Source organism: Oncorhynchus gorbuscha, linkage group LG23 (assembly GCF_021184085.1).
Source record: "Oncorhynchus gorbuscha isolate QuinsamMale2020 ecotype Even-year linkage group LG23, OgorEven_v1.0, whole genome shotgun sequence".
NCBI lineage: Eukaryota > Metazoa > Chordata > Actinopteri > Salmoniformes > Salmonidae > Oncorhynchus > Oncorhynchus gorbuscha.
The window spans coordinates 19,738,503-19,757,228 of NC_060195.1; the positions used below are offsets into that span (position 1 = coordinate 19,738,503).

Here is an 18,726-nt window from a genome sequence, read left to right on the forward strand (position 1 = left end):
GTGTCCACATACTTTTGGTGATGTAGTGTATGAGCATTGGATACTTTTATTTTCTTGATAACCTAACAATAAACCTTTCTAATAACATAAATGGCACAGAATACGGGATAAAACGGGTGATGTTGTCAGTACTGAGAGGCCAGTCAGTGCAATGTCTAGGCATGTGGCGTGAGGCTGATTCAACCCCTTTCAGCAGTTGCTCACCGTCGCGCTGCTATGGTAACCAAGGAGGCAGTCCCACAAGTGAGCAGCTGAAGCAACCAAGGATTACTATTTAAACACTGTGAGCGCTTCAGCGACTTCAATCAACTGACTTCTACATGGAGGGAATAGACCGAAAACCTGTATCACTAAGTGGAGTAGTGGAGATAGAGGAAAAATCACAATGGTCTATACCCCGGCTTTGGTCCTCGGACACGGAATGCTCATTATGTCTGAAGAGGGTAGCGTAGTCGAGCGAAAGTTTCTCTATCAAATCACATCGAGCGACAAAAAAGATACGCGTCCGGGCAGCCTTGAAAGTTGCGAATTCATCAAGGAAAGGAACTTCTCAAGTAAGGCTCTGTTCTGAAATCTAAGCTTATTTAATCTGATATGTACTGTTCTAAATAATGGCTTATTTTAACTGTCAGTTAATTCTGTTGACTTTATAGGCCTTTTGTCAACTTTAGCCTAGGACTCATAGGTTTTGACCATTCCAAGCGGTGGTAGATATTAATGTAGCTGATGCAGCCAGATAGTCAACTGCGTAGCCGACTGCTCATGACTGTCAGCTGATGGTCTGTTCTTGTTACAATGCTACATTTTAGCCATTTTGCAGACGCTCCAATCCCGAACGATTTACAGTGGCCTAGTGAGTGCATACATTTTTCGTACTGGTCCCCTGTTGAAATCTTAACACTCTGGCGTTGCAAGCGCCATGCTCAAACCAACTGGGCCACACGGGACATGTTATTGAGTGCAGTATTATAAGACTACTCATCAAAATAAGGCAATTTAAGATGGTTTGAAATGTATTATTGCAACGCTATTGAATAGTAGGCTGAATAACTTAAATGGGCCTAAGTGGAATAGTATAGACCTTATCAAATGTCTGTAATACATTAGGTTGTACAACTTCAACTCATGGTTCATTAGCAATATATTGATATTAACGCATTCTCTTTTTCAGGTCTGGACTCTGAAATGACTCTTGACTGTGAGGAGAGAATACTCCAGCAGGACATGATCAGGCAGATCGAGAGTTGTCTCTCTGACGCTAAGGAATCGAATCTGCGCTGCAGGGTGCTGCTGCTTCCCCGCCCGCTGACCGCAAAGGTTGCCCGGGACGTGGTGCGTTCCTCAGTTGGAGAACCGTGTGGGCTCCGCGGGGCCTTCATACAGGTCTATTTGGAGACAAAACAGGGCCTTCAGCTGCAGACGCTGGGCATTATATCACCCGACCCGACCGTCACTCCTACCTTCGAGCTGTCCATTGTGTTCAAGCTGGACAAAGACTGTTGGCCTCCTCTCAAGCACATATTCGTTACCGACAAGTTGTTGAAACTACGACCCCAGTACCGGCTGGTCAAGAAGAAATTGTATTCCTCCGCGAGCCCTGTCATACACGAGTTTTGCTGAGAGATAATTTCTGATCGTCAACATGTCATGTTTCTACATTCCTTTTAGGAAAAAAAAGCGCTGCATCACTTTGTGTACTAAATGTCAATGTACATCTGTATCGGAGTTTTAAAATTCGAATGAAAATGTTGCACTGTATATGCACTGGAAAATGACTGGAACAATCAGCTCAATTGTGAAACGAAATATATGATGTGTAGGTAAAAATGAGGGAATGGTTACCCTAAAAGTTTTGTATGGCTGAAATGTGAGTTGACCTAGTTAAAAAAAAAGCACAGAATGCATGTTACCTTGCTGGTTCTAGCAGGGGGTGAAATGTGTTAAAGGTCTGCACAAATGTAGGATCTTCATTTGAGCCAGTTTGCTGTAGCAGGGACATAATCCTGCAGCAACAGGAAATGTGAATGTCAATTATAATTAATGGACAGTTTTGTAAGGGTTGATATGATTTTCTCTTATGAAAAATATCTAAAATTTCAAAGTGGGAATTAAACTTCAGAAGTCATTTTGAACCTCATACAATACAAGTAGGACATTTTCTGCATTGCATGGTTCTCAAATGAAGAGCCTACATCTGTACAATAACAGCCACTTTTTGTTTATGCACATTTTGTTGTGCAATTGTAGGATTATTTAGTAAAACCATGGAAACCTCGCGTTGGATGTGAAAGCAGAAGGAAGGCAAGCTGGTATTGCCCCTAACCCTGTGCGCAAATGTTTGTCTTGCAGTATTGTTAAAGTGAAATAAAATGTTTTGGCACAGTATCCTTTTCAGTGCTGCCATACTCTTTTAATCATTAGAGCTGTCAAACTTCAATGTCTACACGTTATACCCAAGACCTGAAGGTCTCAACTTGGGTCTGTCAAAATTTAGACGGACATTCCCATTGTTTTCAATTCTCCTACTCTCTAAACAGTTGAGCAAAACAAACTGAAATGGGAAAGTAAACAACTGTACATAAAGTTCACATGTTTTATATTATGAAGATCTCTACAGACCTGCGACCTTCGCATGCCATCTGGAACATTAAGGCTCTCTGAATATGTAAGACGTTGACAGTTATAGTAACCTCAAAATGAGTAGCACATCCATGGCCACATTCTAAGGTTGAATAAAAAATGTTACATCAGTTTGTAAGAGCCTTAGCTTTAGGCTATTTACAGTATTACAAAAGTCATATCGCATTGTGACTCAACCAAATATCAACATTTAAAAGATGGATTTACTGCTTGGATAGTTTAATCTGTCACTAGTTTAACTTATTATTTTACTTGCTTTTTTGGTTAATTTGGAGAATCCAGCAGGATTTGTTAACTCAAGTTAATAGGCTTTTTACTGTATTGCAAAAGTGATATTGAATTAAGTTTGGTTGTCAACGCAACCAAATAAACATTGTGCCACTAACTTGTCTACCAATTAATAATTGATATGTTGGATTCACGTCTCCAACTCAACTAAAACATTAAAAAGGACTAAATCAAATTAAACTATTTAAAGTGCAATTAAGGTTTGATTGGATTTAGGCCTATTAACCTTTTGGTTGAAATGGAGACATGAATCCAACATATTCATTATTAACTTGAAGATTCCATTTGCAATGAACCAGAGCTTGAAAGCCTAGACCTATTGTATTGTTTATTTTTAGTTCAATTCTGGGTTGAATTGAAACAATAGCTGTTGATGACTTTGCAAAGGCTATATAGGACTAAATATTATTGATATTATAGGGGTATGGTTATACTTCATTTGCTCTGTTAAACCTATCCTTTGGAATGACTTCGATAGCAACAGTCAATTATGCAGTTATTAAGAGATCTCTCAATAATACATTTCTGATGATAGCACATTGTTAGTCAGTGACAAATATCAAAGCTGTGCTTGGTTAAAACTCTGGATGGGAGACCAAATGGATAGCTGTGTAGACCAACTCTGCAGTAGGTGCTGCTGCCTAGTCTATTGGGTTTTTAAAAAACGGATAGTGGACATAACATTGAAGATCCGACATTGTTTCAAATTAAACATATTTTATACACGGTTTATCTATGTGCAAAATTGGTTACCACGATTACATAATTCTGTGGTTGAAAATTCAAAACAACAGTTGATTACTTTTTGCAAATCCAATGTATTTTCCATAGAAATAAGAATGAATAGAAAGGGCGTCTCCATTCAAGTCAATGATGGCATAATGGGTGTACCCATGCCAGGACGTAAAAACAGGAAGTGTACCTTTCAATCTGTGCTGTGATTTGTTGAGTCAACTCAATTGATATTACAAAAAATACATTCCATGAGCCACATTAGTTAGAATCATTTGAATGAACATTCTACATTTCCATGGCAATCCAGCATCAGTTGATAGAACACTCCAAAATACCAGGCAGCCAACTGAGAGTGTATACATGAGTTAACCAGTTAATTAATTGCCAGGGTTAGAGGTTCCAAGCCTGTTCTCTTCACTCTTATTTCTATGGTATTTTCCAAATATACTGAACAAAAAATAAACGCAACATGTTCGTCCCATGTTTCATGAACTGAAATAAAAGATCCCAGAAATGTTCCATGCCCACAAAAAGATTCTCTCTCTCAAATGTTGTGCACAAATTTGTTTACATCCTTGTTAGTGAGTATTTCTAATTTTCCAAGATGTTCCATCCACCTGACAGGTGGTGGCATATCAATAAGCTGATTAAACAGCACAATCAATACAGAGGTGCACCTTGTGCTGGGGAAAATAAAAGGCCACTATAAAATGTGCTGTTTTATCGCAACACAATGCCACAGATGTCAAGTGCTGAGCGAGCGCGCAATTGGCATGCTGACTGCAGGAATGTCCACCAGAGCTGAATGTCTAACATAAGCCGCCTCCAACATCGTTTTAGAGAATATGTCAGTACAACCGTGGTTACACAGATCATGTATAACCATGTCAGCCCAGGACCTCCACATACAGATTCTACACCAGACCTGCGGGATCATGTGGGGTGGGAATTGTTGCATGTCGCGTTTATATTCTTGTTCAGTATAGATTCCACGTTACAACACATTGACAAATTATATTGAAACAATGTTGATTCTACCAATCAGTGTGTGGACACTGGGATAATGATTCCTTGAAGAATATTTTGCAGTTGGCTAATCCTATACACAAAACAACAGGGCACCAAGTCAGTCACTAGTACTTTAGTACTACTGCAGTTGTAAAACAAATTCAGTCCTCCAGGGCTGCAGTGTCTGCTGTTTACCAGTGGCAAATATCAATGACAATCATATGATGTCTGGATATCTAGTGTACTGGCTTTAAATACAATCAGACTTAAGTTAGTGAATTAAACTGTACACAACTATGGTACACAATGATCAATCAGAAACGGCCTGGAGAGGAGAATACCCGAGGACTGCAGCCCTGCATCAAGTCTCTCTTTAAACCTCCAGCCCTATGGCCTGTTGGCAATCTATTGTCCTACTGCCTTTTGACTCTGGTTATTTCTTCATCTTCATGTCTGCTTCAATAGCACAGCGGCGCCCTCTGGTGCCCCCATCCTGCAGAGAAGAGAGGTTAAAAGGTGAAAGTCAGTTTGACACCAGGTTGAAAACCCAGTGATGGCTTGTGGTTGGCCCGTAGAAAAGCACAAAGACGATTTCTGACCAGAGGAAATGAAGAAAAGATGAAAGGATGGAAAAAAAGGAAAAGAAAGAAAAGCGATGGAGCAGACGAGACGATCACAGACGTTGAAGACAAAACCACTGGATACATAACACACAACCAGGATGGGTCCATTTAAGAACCAAATACCGAAGGTAAAAAATGTAGTGACGGTGACGGATGTGTGTGTTAATATAAGAGGTGAGTGTATGCTTTTTGAGTGTTTGACTACAGGGGTAGTTGGTGTGAGTTGCGAACTGTTTTATGCGCTTCTGAATATGAGATGAGTGTTTTGGGTGTGTGTGAGAGAGAAACAGAGCGTGCGCTTGACTTGACCTGGTGAGTTCTGACCTTTGACCTGAATACTTACAAAGAGAGAGAGAAGGAAAGCGGGAGAGGCCATTGGGACACTGTCCTGTAGGAGGACAAACAGTTAGTGAGAAAAGAGAGAACACACACACACACCCTCATATACACACACCTCTCCAAAAACACCCAGAGTAAACAACAAACAAGACAACATTGTACAAACAGAAGAACAGACAGTAAGAGACACGTTCAGACAGTCAAGTGAAACACAGTACACAAACGGACGGCAGACACGGAGGGGGAGACTGACAGCAGACAAGACAGCCGTAATGCAGAGGGGAGACAGGACAGCCGTAATGCAGAGGGGAGACAGGACAGCCGTAATGCAGAGGGGAGACAGGACAGCCGTAATGCAGAGGGGAGACAGGACAGCCGTAATGCAGAGGGACAGCCGTAATGGAGAGGGACAGCCGTAATGGAGAGGGACAGCAGTAATGGAGAGGGACAGCAGTAATGGAGAGGGACAGCAGCAATGGAGAGGGACAGCAGCAATGGAGAGGGACAGCAGCAATGGAGAGGGACAGCAGCAATGGAGAGGGACAGCAGCAATGGAGAGGGACAGCAGCAATGGACAGCAGAGAGGACAGCAGCAATGGAGAGGGACAGCAGCAATGGAGAGGGACAGCAGCAATGGAGAGGGACAGCAGCAATGGAGAGGGACAGCAGCAATGGAGAGGGACAGCAGCAATGGAGAGGGACAGCAGCAATGGAGAGGGACAGCAGCAATGGAGAGGGACAGCAGCAATGGAGAGGGACAGCAGCAATGGAGAGGGACAGCAGCAATGGAGAGGGACAGCAGCAATGGAGAGGGACAGCAGCAATGGAGAGGGGAGAGGGACAGCAGCAATGGAGAGGGGAGAGGGACAGCAGTAATGGAGAGGGGAGAGGGACAGCAGTAATGGAGAGGGGAGAGGGACAGCAGTAATGGAGAGGGGAGGCGGACAGCAGTAATGGATAGGGGAGGCGGACAGCAGTAATGGAGAGGGGAGAGGGACAGCAGTAATGGAGAGGGAAGACAGCAGTCATACGCTGGACCTAGTTTTGTCCCATGGAATAAATGTTGTGGATCTTAATGTTTTTCCTCATAATCCTGGACTATCAGACCACCATTTTATTACGTTTGCAATTGCAGCAAATAATCTGCTCAAGACCCCAACCAAGGAACATCAAAAGTCGTGCTATAAATTCACAGACAACACAAAGATTCCTTGATGCCCTTCCAGACTCTGTCTACCCAAGGACATCAGAGGACAAAAATCAGTTAACCACCTAACTGAGGAACTCAATTTAACCTTACACAATACTCTAGATGCAGTTGCACCCCTAAAAACTAAAAAAAATTCTCATAAGAAACTAGCTCCCTGGTACACAGAAAATACCCGAGCTCTGAAGCAAGCTTCCAGAAAATTGGAACGGAAATGGCGCCACACCAAACTGGAAGTCTTCCGACTAGCTTGGAAAGACAGTACCGTGCAGTATCGAAGAGCCCTCATCCTAAATCATCCTATTTTTCTAACTTAATTGAGGAAAATAAAAACAATCCGAAATTCCTTTTTGATACTGTCGCAAAGCTAACTAAAAAGCAGCATTCCCCAAGACAGGATGACTTTCACTTTAGCAGTGATAAATTCATGAACTTCTTTGAGGAAAAGATTATGATTATAAGAAAGCAAATTACAGACTCCTCTTTAAATCTGCGTATTCCTCCAAACCTCAGTTGTCCTGAGTCTGCACAACTCTGCCAGGACTTAGGATCAAGAGAGACGCTCAAGTGTTTTAGTACTATATCTCTTGACACAATGATGAAAATAATCATGGCCTCTAAACCTTCAAGCTGCATACTGGACCCTATTCCAACTAAACTACTGAGAGAGCTGCTTCCTGTGCTTGGCCCTCCTATGTTGAACATAATAAATGGCTCTCTATCCACCGGATGTGTACCAAACTCACTAAAAGTGGCAGTAATAAAGCCTCTCTTGAAAAAGCCAAACCTTGACCCAGAAAATATTTTAAAAACTATCGGCCTATATCGAATCTTCCATTCCTCTCAAAAATTTTAGAGAAGGCTGTTGCGCCTTCCTGAAGACAAACAATGTATACGAAATGCTTCAGTCTGGTTTTAGACCCCATCATAGCACTGAGACGGCACTTGTGAAGGTGGTAAATGACATTTTAATGGCGTCATACCAAGGCTCTGCATCTGTCCTCGTGCTCCTAGACCTTAGTGCTGCTTTTGATACCATCGATCACCACATTCTTTTGGAGCGATTGGAAACCCAAATTGGTCTACACAGACAAGTTTTGGCCTGGTTTAGATCTTATCTGTCGGAAAGACATCAGTTTGTCTCTGTGAATGGTTTGTCCCCTGACAAATCAACTGTAAATTTCGGTGTTCCTCAAGGTTCCGTTTTAGGACCACTATTGTTTTCACTATATATTTTACCTCTTGGGGATGTTATTCGAAAACATAATGTTAACTTTCACTACTATGCGGATGACACACAGCTGTACATTCCAATGAAACATGGTGAAGCCCCAAAATTGCCCTCGCTAGAAGCATGTGTTTCAGACATAAGGAAGTGGATGGCTGCAAACTTTCTACTATTATACTCGGACAAAACAGAGATGCTTGTTCTAGGTCCCAAGAAACAGAGATCTTCTGTTGAATCTGAGGGACAGCAGTAATGGAGAGGGACAGCAGTAATGGAGAGGGGAGGCGGACAGCCGTAATGGAGAGGGGAGGCGGACAGCCGTAATGGAGAGGGACAGCCGTAATGGAGAGGGGAGGCGGACAGCCGTAATGGAGAGGGGAGGCGGACAGCCGTAATGGAGAGGGTCAGCGGACAGCCGTAATGGAGAGGGTCAGCCGTAATGGAGAGGGACAGCCGTAATGGAGAGGGACAGCCGTAATGGAGAGGGACAGCCGTAATGGAGAGGGACAGCCGTAATGGAGAGGGACAGCAGCAATGGAGAGGGACAGCAGCAATGGAGAGGGACAGCAGCAATGGAGAGGGACAGCAGCAATGGAGAGGGACAGCAGCAATGGAGAGGGACAGCAGCAATGGAGAGGGACAGCAGCAATGGAGAGGGACAGCAGCAATGGAGAGGGACAGCAGCAATGGAGAGGGACAGCAGCAATGGAGAGGGACAGCAGCAATGGAGAGGGACAGCAGCAATGGAGAGGGACAGCAGTAATGGAGAGGGACAGCAGTAATGGAGAGGGACAGCAGTAATGGAGAGGGACAGCAGTAATGGAGAGGGACAGCAGTAATGGAGAGGGACAGCAGTAATGGAGAGGGACAGCAGTAATGGAGAGGGACAGCAGTAATGGAGAGGGACAGCAGTAATGGAGAGGGACAGCAGCAATGGAGAGGCGAGAGGGACAGCAGTAATGGAGAGGGACAGCAGTAATGGAGAGGGACAGCAGCAATGGAGAGGGACAGCAGCAATGGAGAGGGACAGCAGCAATGGAGAGGGACAGCAGCAATGGAGAGGCGAGAGGGACAGCAGCAATGGAGAGGGGAGAGGGACAGCAGTAATGGAGAGGGACAGCAGTAATGGAGAGGGACAGCAGTAATGGAGAGGGACAGCAGTAATGGAGAGGGACAGCAGCAATGGAGAGGGACAGCAGCAATGGAGAGGGACAGCAGCAATGGAGAGGCGAGAGGGACAGCAGTAATGGAGAGGGACAGCAGTAATGGAGAGGGACAGCAGTAATGGAGAGGGACAGCAGTAATGGAGAGGGACAGCAGTAATGGAGAGGGACAGCAGTAATGGAGAGGGACAGCAGTAATGGAGAGGGACAGCAGTAATGGAGAGGGACAGCAGTAATGGAGAGGGACAGCAGTAATGGAGAGGGACAGCAGTAATGGAGAGGGACAGCAGCAATGGAGAGGGACAGCAGCAATGGAGAGGGACAGCAGCAATGGAGAGGGACAGCAGCAATGGAGAGGGACAGCAGCAATGGAGAGGGACAGCAGCAATGGAGAGGGACAGCAGCAATGGAGAGGGACAGCAGCAATGGAGAGGCGAGAGGGACAGCAGCAATGGAGAGGGGAGAGGGACAGCAGCAATGGAGAGGGACAGCAGCAATGGAGAGGGACAGCAGTAATGGAGAGGGACAGCAGTAATGGAGAGGGACAGCAGTTATGGAGAGGGACAGCAGTAATGGAGAGGGACAGCAGTAATGGAGAGGGACAGCAGTAATGGAGAGGGACAGCAGTAATGGAGAGGGACAGCAGTAATGGAGAGGGACAGCAGTAATGGAGATGGACAGCAGTAATGGAGAAGGACAGCAGTAATGGAGAGGGACAGCAGTAATGGAGAGGGACAGCAGTAATGGAGAGGGGGACAGCAGTAATGGAGAGGGACAGCAGTAATGGAGAGGGACAGCAGTAATGGAGAGGGACAGCAGTAATGGAGAGGGACAGCAGTAATGGAGAGGGACAGCAGTAATGGAGAGGGACAGCAGTAATGGAGAGGGACAGCAGTAATGGAGAGGGACAGCAGTAATGGAGAGGGACAGCAGTAATGGAGATGGACAGCAGTAATGGAGAAGGACAGCAGTAATGGAGAAGGACAGCAGTAATGGAGAAGGACAGCAGTAATGGAGAGGGGAGAGGGACCGCAGTAATGGAGAGGTAATGGAGAGGGACCGCAGTAATGGAGAGGTAATGGAGAGGGACCGCAGTAATGGAGAGGGGAGAGGGACCGCAGTAATGGAGAGGGGAGAGGGACCGCAGTAATGGAGAGGGGAGAGGTAATGGAGAGGGACCGCAGTAATGGAGAGGGGAGAGGGACCGCAGTAATGGAGAGGGGAGAGGGACCGCAGTAATGGAGAGGGGAGAGGTAATGGAGAGGGACCGCAGTAATGGAGAGGGGAGAGGGACCGCAGTAATGGAGAGGGGAGAGGGACCGCAGTAATGGAGAGGGGAGAGGTAATGGAGAGGGACCGCAGTAATGGAGAGGGACCGCAGTAATGGAGAGGGGAGAGGGACCGCAGTAATGGAGAGGGGAGAGGGACCGCAGTAATGGAGAGGGGAGAGGGACCGCAGTAATGGAAAGGGGAGGCGGGAGCATGGAGCCTGCCTACAGATGAAGTGTAATGGCAGGGGGGTTAGGTGAGAGGCAAGATACGATTATTGGGGCATGAGATGGGTACAGTCTGTCCTGCATCAATTGTACATGTCTTGGCTCCTTGGTGTTGTTGCTGGACTCGGAGGTATGTGTGTGTGTGTTTGTGTACAGGTAACTGCCAAAATAAAGGAAACACATGTAAGTGTCTGTAACTCTATTGGATGGATGAGACACCATTCTTCCACCAGAAATACCATCATTTGGTGTTTTGTTGATGGTGGTGAAAAACGCACTCCAGAATCTCCCATACGTGTTCAGTTGGGTTGATATCTGGTGACTGAGACGGCCATGGCATATGGTTTACATCTCATCAAACCATTCAATAACCACTCGTGCCCTGTGGATGGGGGCATTGTAATCCTATGGTGCCATAGCCATGGTAGCCAAAATAATGGCCTTGCCCAGCATGACCCTAAGCATGATAGGATGTTAATTGCTTAATTAACTCAGGAACCACACCTGTGTGGAAACACCTGCTTTTAATATACTTTGCATCCCTCAATCACGCAAGTGTTCCTATAATTGTGGCAGTTACCTGTATGTGTGTATCTAGTCTTACCTTCTCCACGGACTCCCCTGGCTTGCGACCCCCCTCGCGGCCTCTGAGGCTCTTGGTGGAGATGGAGGACTCTGAGGTCTGCATGATGAGCTGAGTGGCCAGGAACTGCTGCACATGTTCTAGAACATCTCTCTGCATCTCCAGGGCCATGTGGAACACGTCGTGGTCAGAGCTGTTGTACATCACCGCGTTCTGGAACATCAGCATGATGTCACGCTGGAACTCTGCTGTCGTACGGATCTGACCCGCCTCGATACTCTTCTTGATGGCCGACAGATCCATGGGTCTGGAGGGGAAGGGAGGGAAAGGGTGTGTATGTATGAATGTGTGTGTGTTTTAGGGGGTAATGTGAGCATGTACTTACATTGTTTAATAAATAGATTTTATTTTCACATGCAAACAAACCGTTTACTGTTATAGAACTCTCACCTGTGTACAATGCTGTGGTAACCAGGGGCGATGTCTTCAGACACAGACTGAAGGAACACACTGGCGTACCTGACACAGGTAACAACAATTGATCTGTCAAATTCTACAGTAGCTCAGACATGTTAAGTGATTGAATGTTATTGGGGAAATGGCGAAGAGCTGACCTGTGATTGGCCGCTGCTCTCCACACCAGCATGATGGCTTTCTTCCAGATCTTCTGAGCCTGAACGGCCTCCTGATCCTCCCCACATATTGAACTGAGAAAAACGAAGGGAGACAGAGGGTGAAGGGTTAGTGAGTGAGTGATAGAGGGAGAGAGAGGTCATAAAGCATTCTTTAGTGTCATTCAGTGCTTTATTCAGGCTTGTGATAGAATGATCAGGTTAAGAGTTGCCATGGACACAAGGACCAGGGTTGGACACTTACAACTGGGAAGAGGCGGGGCTGCTGGCTAGCGAATCAGCTGTGGTGTAGCGTTGGGAGGAGGGGCCATAGCCATCCTCACTCTCACTGGCTGCCGGTTCTACTTCTGATAGGTAGGGCCCCTCCCCCTCTCCACATTCCTTCATCTCCATTCCTTCATCAGGATCCCCATCACTCGCTCCATCCTCATCCTTCACTTCCTACACAAAGATACACAAGGAGAGATGATAATTCAACTGCACTTGGTAGAGGTGTGTGAGTGTGTGCTGTGTTTCTGAAAATAGGACAATTACCTTGGACTCTTTCCCTGATCCAGAGCTGTCTTCTGAGTCTAGGCAGGGTGTGTTTAGTTCTGGCTGGGTCCACTCCTCATTTTCAGTCTTCACAGCTGTGCTCAGGGCTCCTTCCTCCCCCAGAACTCCCTCCTCTGTGACCTCGCTTCCTGCCAGGCCATCATCAGCGACAACAGAAGGGACCAAATTTGTCTGCACTGTTTCTTGTCCCTCACAGTCCTTCCCCTCTTCGGCTTCCCCCCTTCCACTCTCCGTCTGTAGCTCCAGGCTCCCAGGGTTAGCTCCAGCCACAGCCTGAAACTCATGTGTGGGGTCAGACTGAACCATAGGACCAGGCTCTGAGGTCTTCAAGTCCTGGGCCTCCCATGGGCCTGAGAGGGAGTGGCCAGCAGAAACAGCCTCCTCACAGAGAGAGAGAGCAGCCTCCACTGCTGCAGCATCTAGAGCCTCCACAGAGTCATCCACCTGAGAAATACAGACACAGAAAGACAGACACGGAGAGAGAGGACTGTGATGAGTGTGCACAAAAAAGGTTGCTTACTACAGAGATATACATCTATGTCAAAAGCTGTATCCCACCCTCTCAAAGTCCCCGCCCCCCACACACACCATGTACCTTCTCCTCTATGATGGAGATGATATCTCCCACGGTCTCCAGGTCCAGCTCATCCCCCATGTAGGAACCAGGTACATGGTCCTCCTCCACCTTAACCACCTCTGAGCCTGCCTCTTTGACTGAACACACAGACAGAGACAAAGAAACACGTGTCACCACCAACGGTACACTGGTCTCACTGATTAGAAATCAGATGAGGGTTCCTCTTTATATACTAGATATTCCTTCCGAGACAGGTGAGTTTAGAGAGACACACTGACAGACGAGGGACAGTATTAACCTGTGTTGGGTGTGGCAGGGCTGGGCAGTGGGGATGTGGGGGGCACTGTTTCCATTGGACACATCAAAGTACATCTAATAAAGGACAGACGCACTTTGCTTCTAACACATTTAAAGCACAGAAGCACATACAGCACTCATTTTTTTTTCACCTTTATTTAACCAGGTAGGCTAGTTGAGAACAAGTTCTCATTTGCAACTGCGACCTGGCCAATATAAAGCATAGCAGTGCGAACAGACAACACAGAGTTACACATGGAGTAAACAATTAACAAGTCAATAACACAGTAGAAAAAAAAGGGAGTCTATATACAATGTGTGCAAAAGGCATGAGGAGGTAGGGGAATAATTACAATATTGCAGATTAACACTGGAGTGATAAATGATCAGATGATCATGTACAGGTAGAGATATTGGTGTGCAAAAGAGCAGAAAAGTAAATAAATAAAAACTGTGGGGATGAGGTAGGTGAAAATGGGTGGGCTATTTACCAATAGATTATGTACAGCTGCAGCGATCGGTCACTAATACTTAGCATCCTAACTAGAGGTCGACCGATTAAGCGGAATGGCCGATTAATTAGGGCCGATTTCAAGTTTTCATAACAATCGGAAATAGGTATTTTTGGACACCGATTTGGCCGATTTTTACAAATATTTTTTTTACACCTTTATTTAACTAGGCAAGTCAGTTAAGAACACATTCTTATTTTCAATGACGGACTAGAAACGGTGGGTTAACTGCCTCATTCAGGGGCAGAACGACAGATTTTCTGCTTGTCAGCTCGGGGGATTCAATCTGGCTGTTAACCAATCTTGCAACCTTACAGTTAATAATAATCACTAGTTAACTACACATGGTTGATATTACTAGTTTATCTAGCATGTCCTGCGTTGCATATAATCGATGCGGTGCGTATCATTGCTCCAATGTGTACCTAACCATAAACACCAATGCTTTTCTTAAAATCAATACACACAAGTATATTTTTAAACCTGCCTATTTAGCGAAAAGAAATCCAGGTTAGCAGGCAATATTACCCAGGTGAAATTGTGTCACTTCTCTTGCGTTCATTGCACGCAGAGTCAGGGTATATGCAACAGTTTGGGCCGCCTAATTTGCCAGAATTTTACGTAATTATGACATAACATTGAAGGCTGTGCAATGTAACAGGAATATTTAGACTGATGGATGCCACCCGTTAGATAAAATAGTAGAACGGTTCCGTATTTCACTGAAAGAATAAACTTCTTGTTTTCGGGATGATAGTTTCCGGATTCGATCATATTAATGATTTAAGGCTGGTATTTCTGTGTGTTATTATGTTATAACTAAGTCTATGATTTGATAGAGCAGTCTGAGCGATGGTAGGCACCAGCAGGCTCGTAAGCATGCATTCAAACAGCACTTTCGTGCATTTGCCAGCAGCTGTTTATGACTTCAAGCCTATCAACTCCCGAGATTAGGCTGGTGTAACCGATGTGAAATAGCTAGCTAGTGAGCGGGGTGCACGCTAATAGTGTTTCAAGCGTCACTCGCTCTGAGACTTGTAGTGGTTGTTCCCCTTGCTCTGCAAGGGCTGCGGCTTTGTGGAGCGATGGGTAACGCTGCTTCGAGGGTGGCTGTTGTCGCTGTGTTCCTGGTTCGAGCCCAGGTAGGAGCGAGGAGAGGGACGGAAGCTATACTGTTACACTGGCAATACTAAAGTGCCTATAAGAACATCCAATAGTCAAAGGTTAATGAAATACAAATGGTATAGAGAGAAATAGTCCTATAATTCCTATATTAACTACAACCTAAAACCTCTTACCTTGGAATATTGAAGTCTCATGTTAAAAGGAACCACCAGCTTTCATGTGTTCTCATGTTCTGAGCAAGGAACTTAAACGTTAGCTTTCTTACATGGCACATATTGCACTTTTACTTTCTTCTCCAACACTTTGTTTTTGCATTATTTAAACCAAATTGAACATGTTTCATTATTTATTTGAGGCTAAATTGATTTTATTGATGTATTATATTAAAATATGTGTATATTCAGTATTGTTGCAATTGTCATTATTACGAATACATTTAAATAATAATAATAAATCAATCAGCTGATTAATCGCTATCTGCTTTTTTGTCCTCCAACAATCGGTATTGGTATTGAAAAATCATAATCGGTCGACCTCTAATCCTAACACACATCGAGCCAAACACATAACAACCAGCCTGCCAGCAAGAGCGGTTACTCCACGGTTGCAATAGTTACCTGCGCTGGCGACCTCAAAGTCTGCTGTGATAGTGGGGATTGTAGTAGGAACTCCTCCGTTAGCCAGTCCTGCAGCAGCAGCAGCATCCGCCTCCACTACCTGACAACATCACGTCATCAACACACAATATCCCCAATTCCCTGTTCTCTAAAAACATCTACATCACCTGTTTTTACTGAGCAGCTTGGTAGGATGTACAACAGCATATTACTCCCTAGAATAGACAGGAATTTCCCCAACAACAGTAGCTTGTGAAGTCAAACATAACCTGAATCCTCTCCCTTAAACAGATCCACACAATATAATCCAATATAACCCAAATACTTTCATCCCTTATTACCGCAAATCATCCCCTTTCAACTTCCTTTTGTAGTGCATTTCTCACCAGTATGGGGCTAGCAGAGATCAGGCTTCCTTTCTTCAGTAGCTCTGAGAGGAGAGGGGAGGGAGGCGGCGTGGACTTCTGACTGAGGAGCCTCTTCTGTGGGGAGTCGTCTACCAGAGACCCCAGGCTTCCCTCCTTAGGCCCCGCTATTGGAGCATCCGACGACGGCGGGAACACTGCTCCCACCTGGGACTACGTGGACAGAGAGGGGAGACACTCAAAACAGTACAAAACAAATTCTCTAATGTTTATACCAGGTGTTTTATGCACACAATGTTATGCTGACCAGGACTAAGACCCTTCCCTTACCAAATTGGCACCAAGGGTCTCCTCTGCCTGGGGCATGGCTGTATCTATTGGGGGTGTGGGGGTATCTGTCTGTGCCCCCTCCATGCCCGTGGGACTGGCACCCAGAGGGGAGCGTATAGTGACACTGGACACCCGCTTAGGCGTGTTCTTAACCGCTTGGCGAGCTGAGACCGAAGAGAAGAAGGGTTATTATTACTGGTAGTTCTTGAGCCTAATAATTGTTCAAATCAGTCGTGTCCAAAATGTTTATTATTATTATTAGTCCAAAGCTTACCCTGATAGGATGTCTCTGTGGCCTTCCTCTTAAGATCTGCCTCATCCTCATCCTGCTTATTTTTCCTGCCAAACCAAAGACAAACCATTTTAACCATGAAACACAATCTTCACTGCTAAATCCAGTACAGAAAGTATGAATTACAACGTAGTGTTTACATCAAATAAAAAGAAAGGCATATTGTTAGACAGACAGGCATGCAGGCACAAACCAAGAGACAGACAGACCAGTTTCTTACTGTGTTATGTCTGTCCACAGCTCCTCTAGCCGTGAGTCCAGATGTCCTGTCTGGATCAGATCCACCTCCTTCTTCAACTTTCTGTCAAAACAGGAAGTACAGGGCCAAAGGTCAAGCATGGTAAATAGAGTGTATGGAGCATGTCTGTCATCTATAATATCTTTGAACAGGGATAAATATTGGCTATGTATTGATAGTGAAGGTTCCACTGTGTATGTGTGTGTGTGAGACTACATTTGTATGTGTGTGAGAGCAGGAGTGCCTGTGTGTATTGACCTGTATTTGTCCTGTGTGTCTCTCAGTAGTTTTTTCAGCTCCTCTATCCTCTCGGCGGTGAGTCTCCGTACGATCACATCCTCGATGGTCTCCACCACCTCACCCTTCTCTCCACGCTTACGCCTGAAACAGCGCCATACATCAGACACATGAACAGCTCTGACGACAGCTGAAGTGCTGCCTCCGCAACAGAATACTCCAATAAAGCAGATAAAATGTGTGTTTGTGTACTAACTTTGGAGCCTCTGTGGTCTCCAGCAGCTCAGAATACTGGGAGGCACAGTGCTGTGGGGGTCAGAATCACAGAAAGCTGGTTAGATATATAGTAGCTGACCTTTCAACCTTGATCATCATGACAGAGATTCATTGTTTTGTGTCACAGTGAGTCTGACTATGAAATGGGGACAAGCTTGTCGTCTGTCTCATACCTTCTGGGAGAACCAGTCTGGAGGGCGGCCTGGCTCTGAGAAAGGCTTGATGGCTCTGCTGACTGACACCCTGAAAAGCAGACAAAGTGGTAGGAGGACAATCAAGCACACAAATTACCATGTAGAAGAACAACATGTAGATGCAGTCAGCGACAGACTGAAACAATTAGTCTGTTTGTTTACCAGTTTTGGTCTCCGCTCCTCATAACAGAGGAAGCTAGGCATAGTTTCTCCCTCAATGACCACGGCTCGGTCGGGCCAACGGACAGCCTCTTGTGTTCTACATAAAAACAGATAAAGCAATTATGACGCTTGGAATAGGTAGGCTAGCAATCGAAAGAAAGAGAGATGTCACAGGGGGAACCAAAATTAGGTCAGAGCTCAAATATAGGCTAGATAATTAACTAGCTAAACACCGGCTACACAGCCAGCAAGCTACAATATTGCTGTTAATGCAAATACGGTTTTGAGCTATCTAGAAAAACATAACGTCACCAATTAGCAAACTAGGTAATTGAACACAATAATTGCTTTGGTTGTTTATCATATTCGGCTAGTAAGGTGCGTGCTCTGTAGCTAGGAACACCTATTGTTATCAAGCTAGCTAACATTAGCTAGTGGCGCGCGCCTGGCAAACTAACACAACCCAGGCAGGGCTAGCTAGACAAAAATAATGTAGAAAGCTAGTTACGAAAATATTGTACTTTACATTTGAAATGTATATATACGTTGTAGCTACACTTGCAAGCTAACAAATAATACTCACTCCCGACACCACTCGCCATTTCTTTGTGGACAGGGCCTCGCCACTAAACTTCCGCCGGAATCATTTCAATGTAACACAGATGTGGAGAATGACATCACAATAACTCACGAAACGTTTGTAGGGGGATTAACTCAGATTAACGCAGAGCGCTCGTTTAGCATGCGAGAGGTAGCGGGATCAATGCCCGCATCCTCCATTGTTTCCTTATTTTTTTATTGAATGTGATATAATTAGCTTCTGAAGTAGTTTGTTCAATTCCATTTCCTTCGGTGTTATACTTTTAGAAACGGATGTTGCTGCAGCTGTATTCTCAGATACACTGTATTATTAATATCAAATATGTTGATAATATTATTATCAACATAGCTCTATATATATAACTTACACTGAAAAGTCCATTCGTCATCATCTCTACTTGAATGGA

The 18,726-nt window shown here is 45.0% G+C and overlaps 2 protein-coding genes across 3 annotated transcripts; one reads left to right on the plus strand and one right to left on the minus strand.

Moving 5' to 3' along the window:
- Positions 1 to 252: 252 nt before the first annotated feature.
- Positions 253 to 2,690, plus strand: si:ch211-39i2.2 (DNA damage-inducible transcript 4-like protein-like). The gene is made up of 2 exons (XM_046323963.1): positions 253 to 554; positions 1,172 to 2,690. The coding sequence occupies exons 1-2, from the start codon at positions 386 to 388 to the stop codon at positions 1,618 to 1,620; spliced, it is 618 nt and encodes a 205-aa protein (XP_046179919.1). The 5' UTR covers positions 253 to 385; the 3' UTR covers positions 1,621 to 2,690.
- Positions 2,691 to 4,381: 1,691 nt separating this feature from the next.
- brd8b (bromodomain containing 8b) lies at positions 4,382 to 18,412 on the minus strand. 2 transcript variants are annotated; one of them, XM_046323964.1, is made up of 18 exons: positions 18,303 to 18,412; positions 17,720 to 17,816; positions 17,537 to 17,606; positions 17,344 to 17,393; positions 17,109 to 17,231; positions 16,833 to 16,913; positions 16,595 to 16,659; positions 16,321 to 16,484; positions 16,012 to 16,203; positions 15,626 to 15,725; positions 13,093 to 13,211; positions 12,477 to 12,941; positions 12,187 to 12,383; positions 11,925 to 12,017; positions 11,761 to 11,829; positions 11,332 to 11,617; positions 5,638 to 5,682; positions 4,382 to 5,164 (listed from the first exon to the last, which is right to left on the minus strand). In XM_046323964.1, the coding sequence occupies exons 1-18, from the start codon at positions 18,319 to 18,321 to the stop codon at positions 5,105 to 5,107; spliced, it is 2,295 nt and encodes a 764-aa protein (XP_046179920.1). In that variant the 5' UTR covers positions 18,322 to 18,412; the 3' UTR covers positions 4,382 to 5,104. The 2 variants fall into 2 exon arrangements, with proteins under 2 accessions (XP_046179920.1, XP_046179921.1); XM_046323965.1 differs by lacking the exon at positions 5,638 to 5,682 and having other exon boundaries at positions 18,303 to 18,410.
- Between the last annotated feature and the right edge of the window lie 314 nt (positions 18,413 to 18,726).

Excerpts from the sequence above, each read along its gene's own strand:
- si:ch211-39i2.2 (XM_046323963.1), top strand. The coding sequence starts at position 386 with ATGGTCTATACCCCGGCTTTGGTCCTCGGACACGGAATGCTCATTATG. Across the intron at positions 555-1,171 it reads CAAGGAAAGGAACTTCTCAA|GTCTGGACTCTGAAATGACT; the intron begins GTAAGGCTCTGT and ends TCTCTTTTTCAG.
- brd8b (XM_046323964.1), bottom strand. Across the intron at positions 12,384-12,476 it reads GATCAGGGAAAGAGTCCAAG|GAAGTGAAGGATGAGGATGG; the intron begins GTAATTGTCCTA and ends ATCTTTGTGTAG. Across the intron at positions 11,830-11,924 it reads AGAGCAGCGGCCAATCACAG|GTACGCCAGTGTGTTCCTTC; the intron begins GTCAGCTCTTCG and ends TACCTGTGTCAG.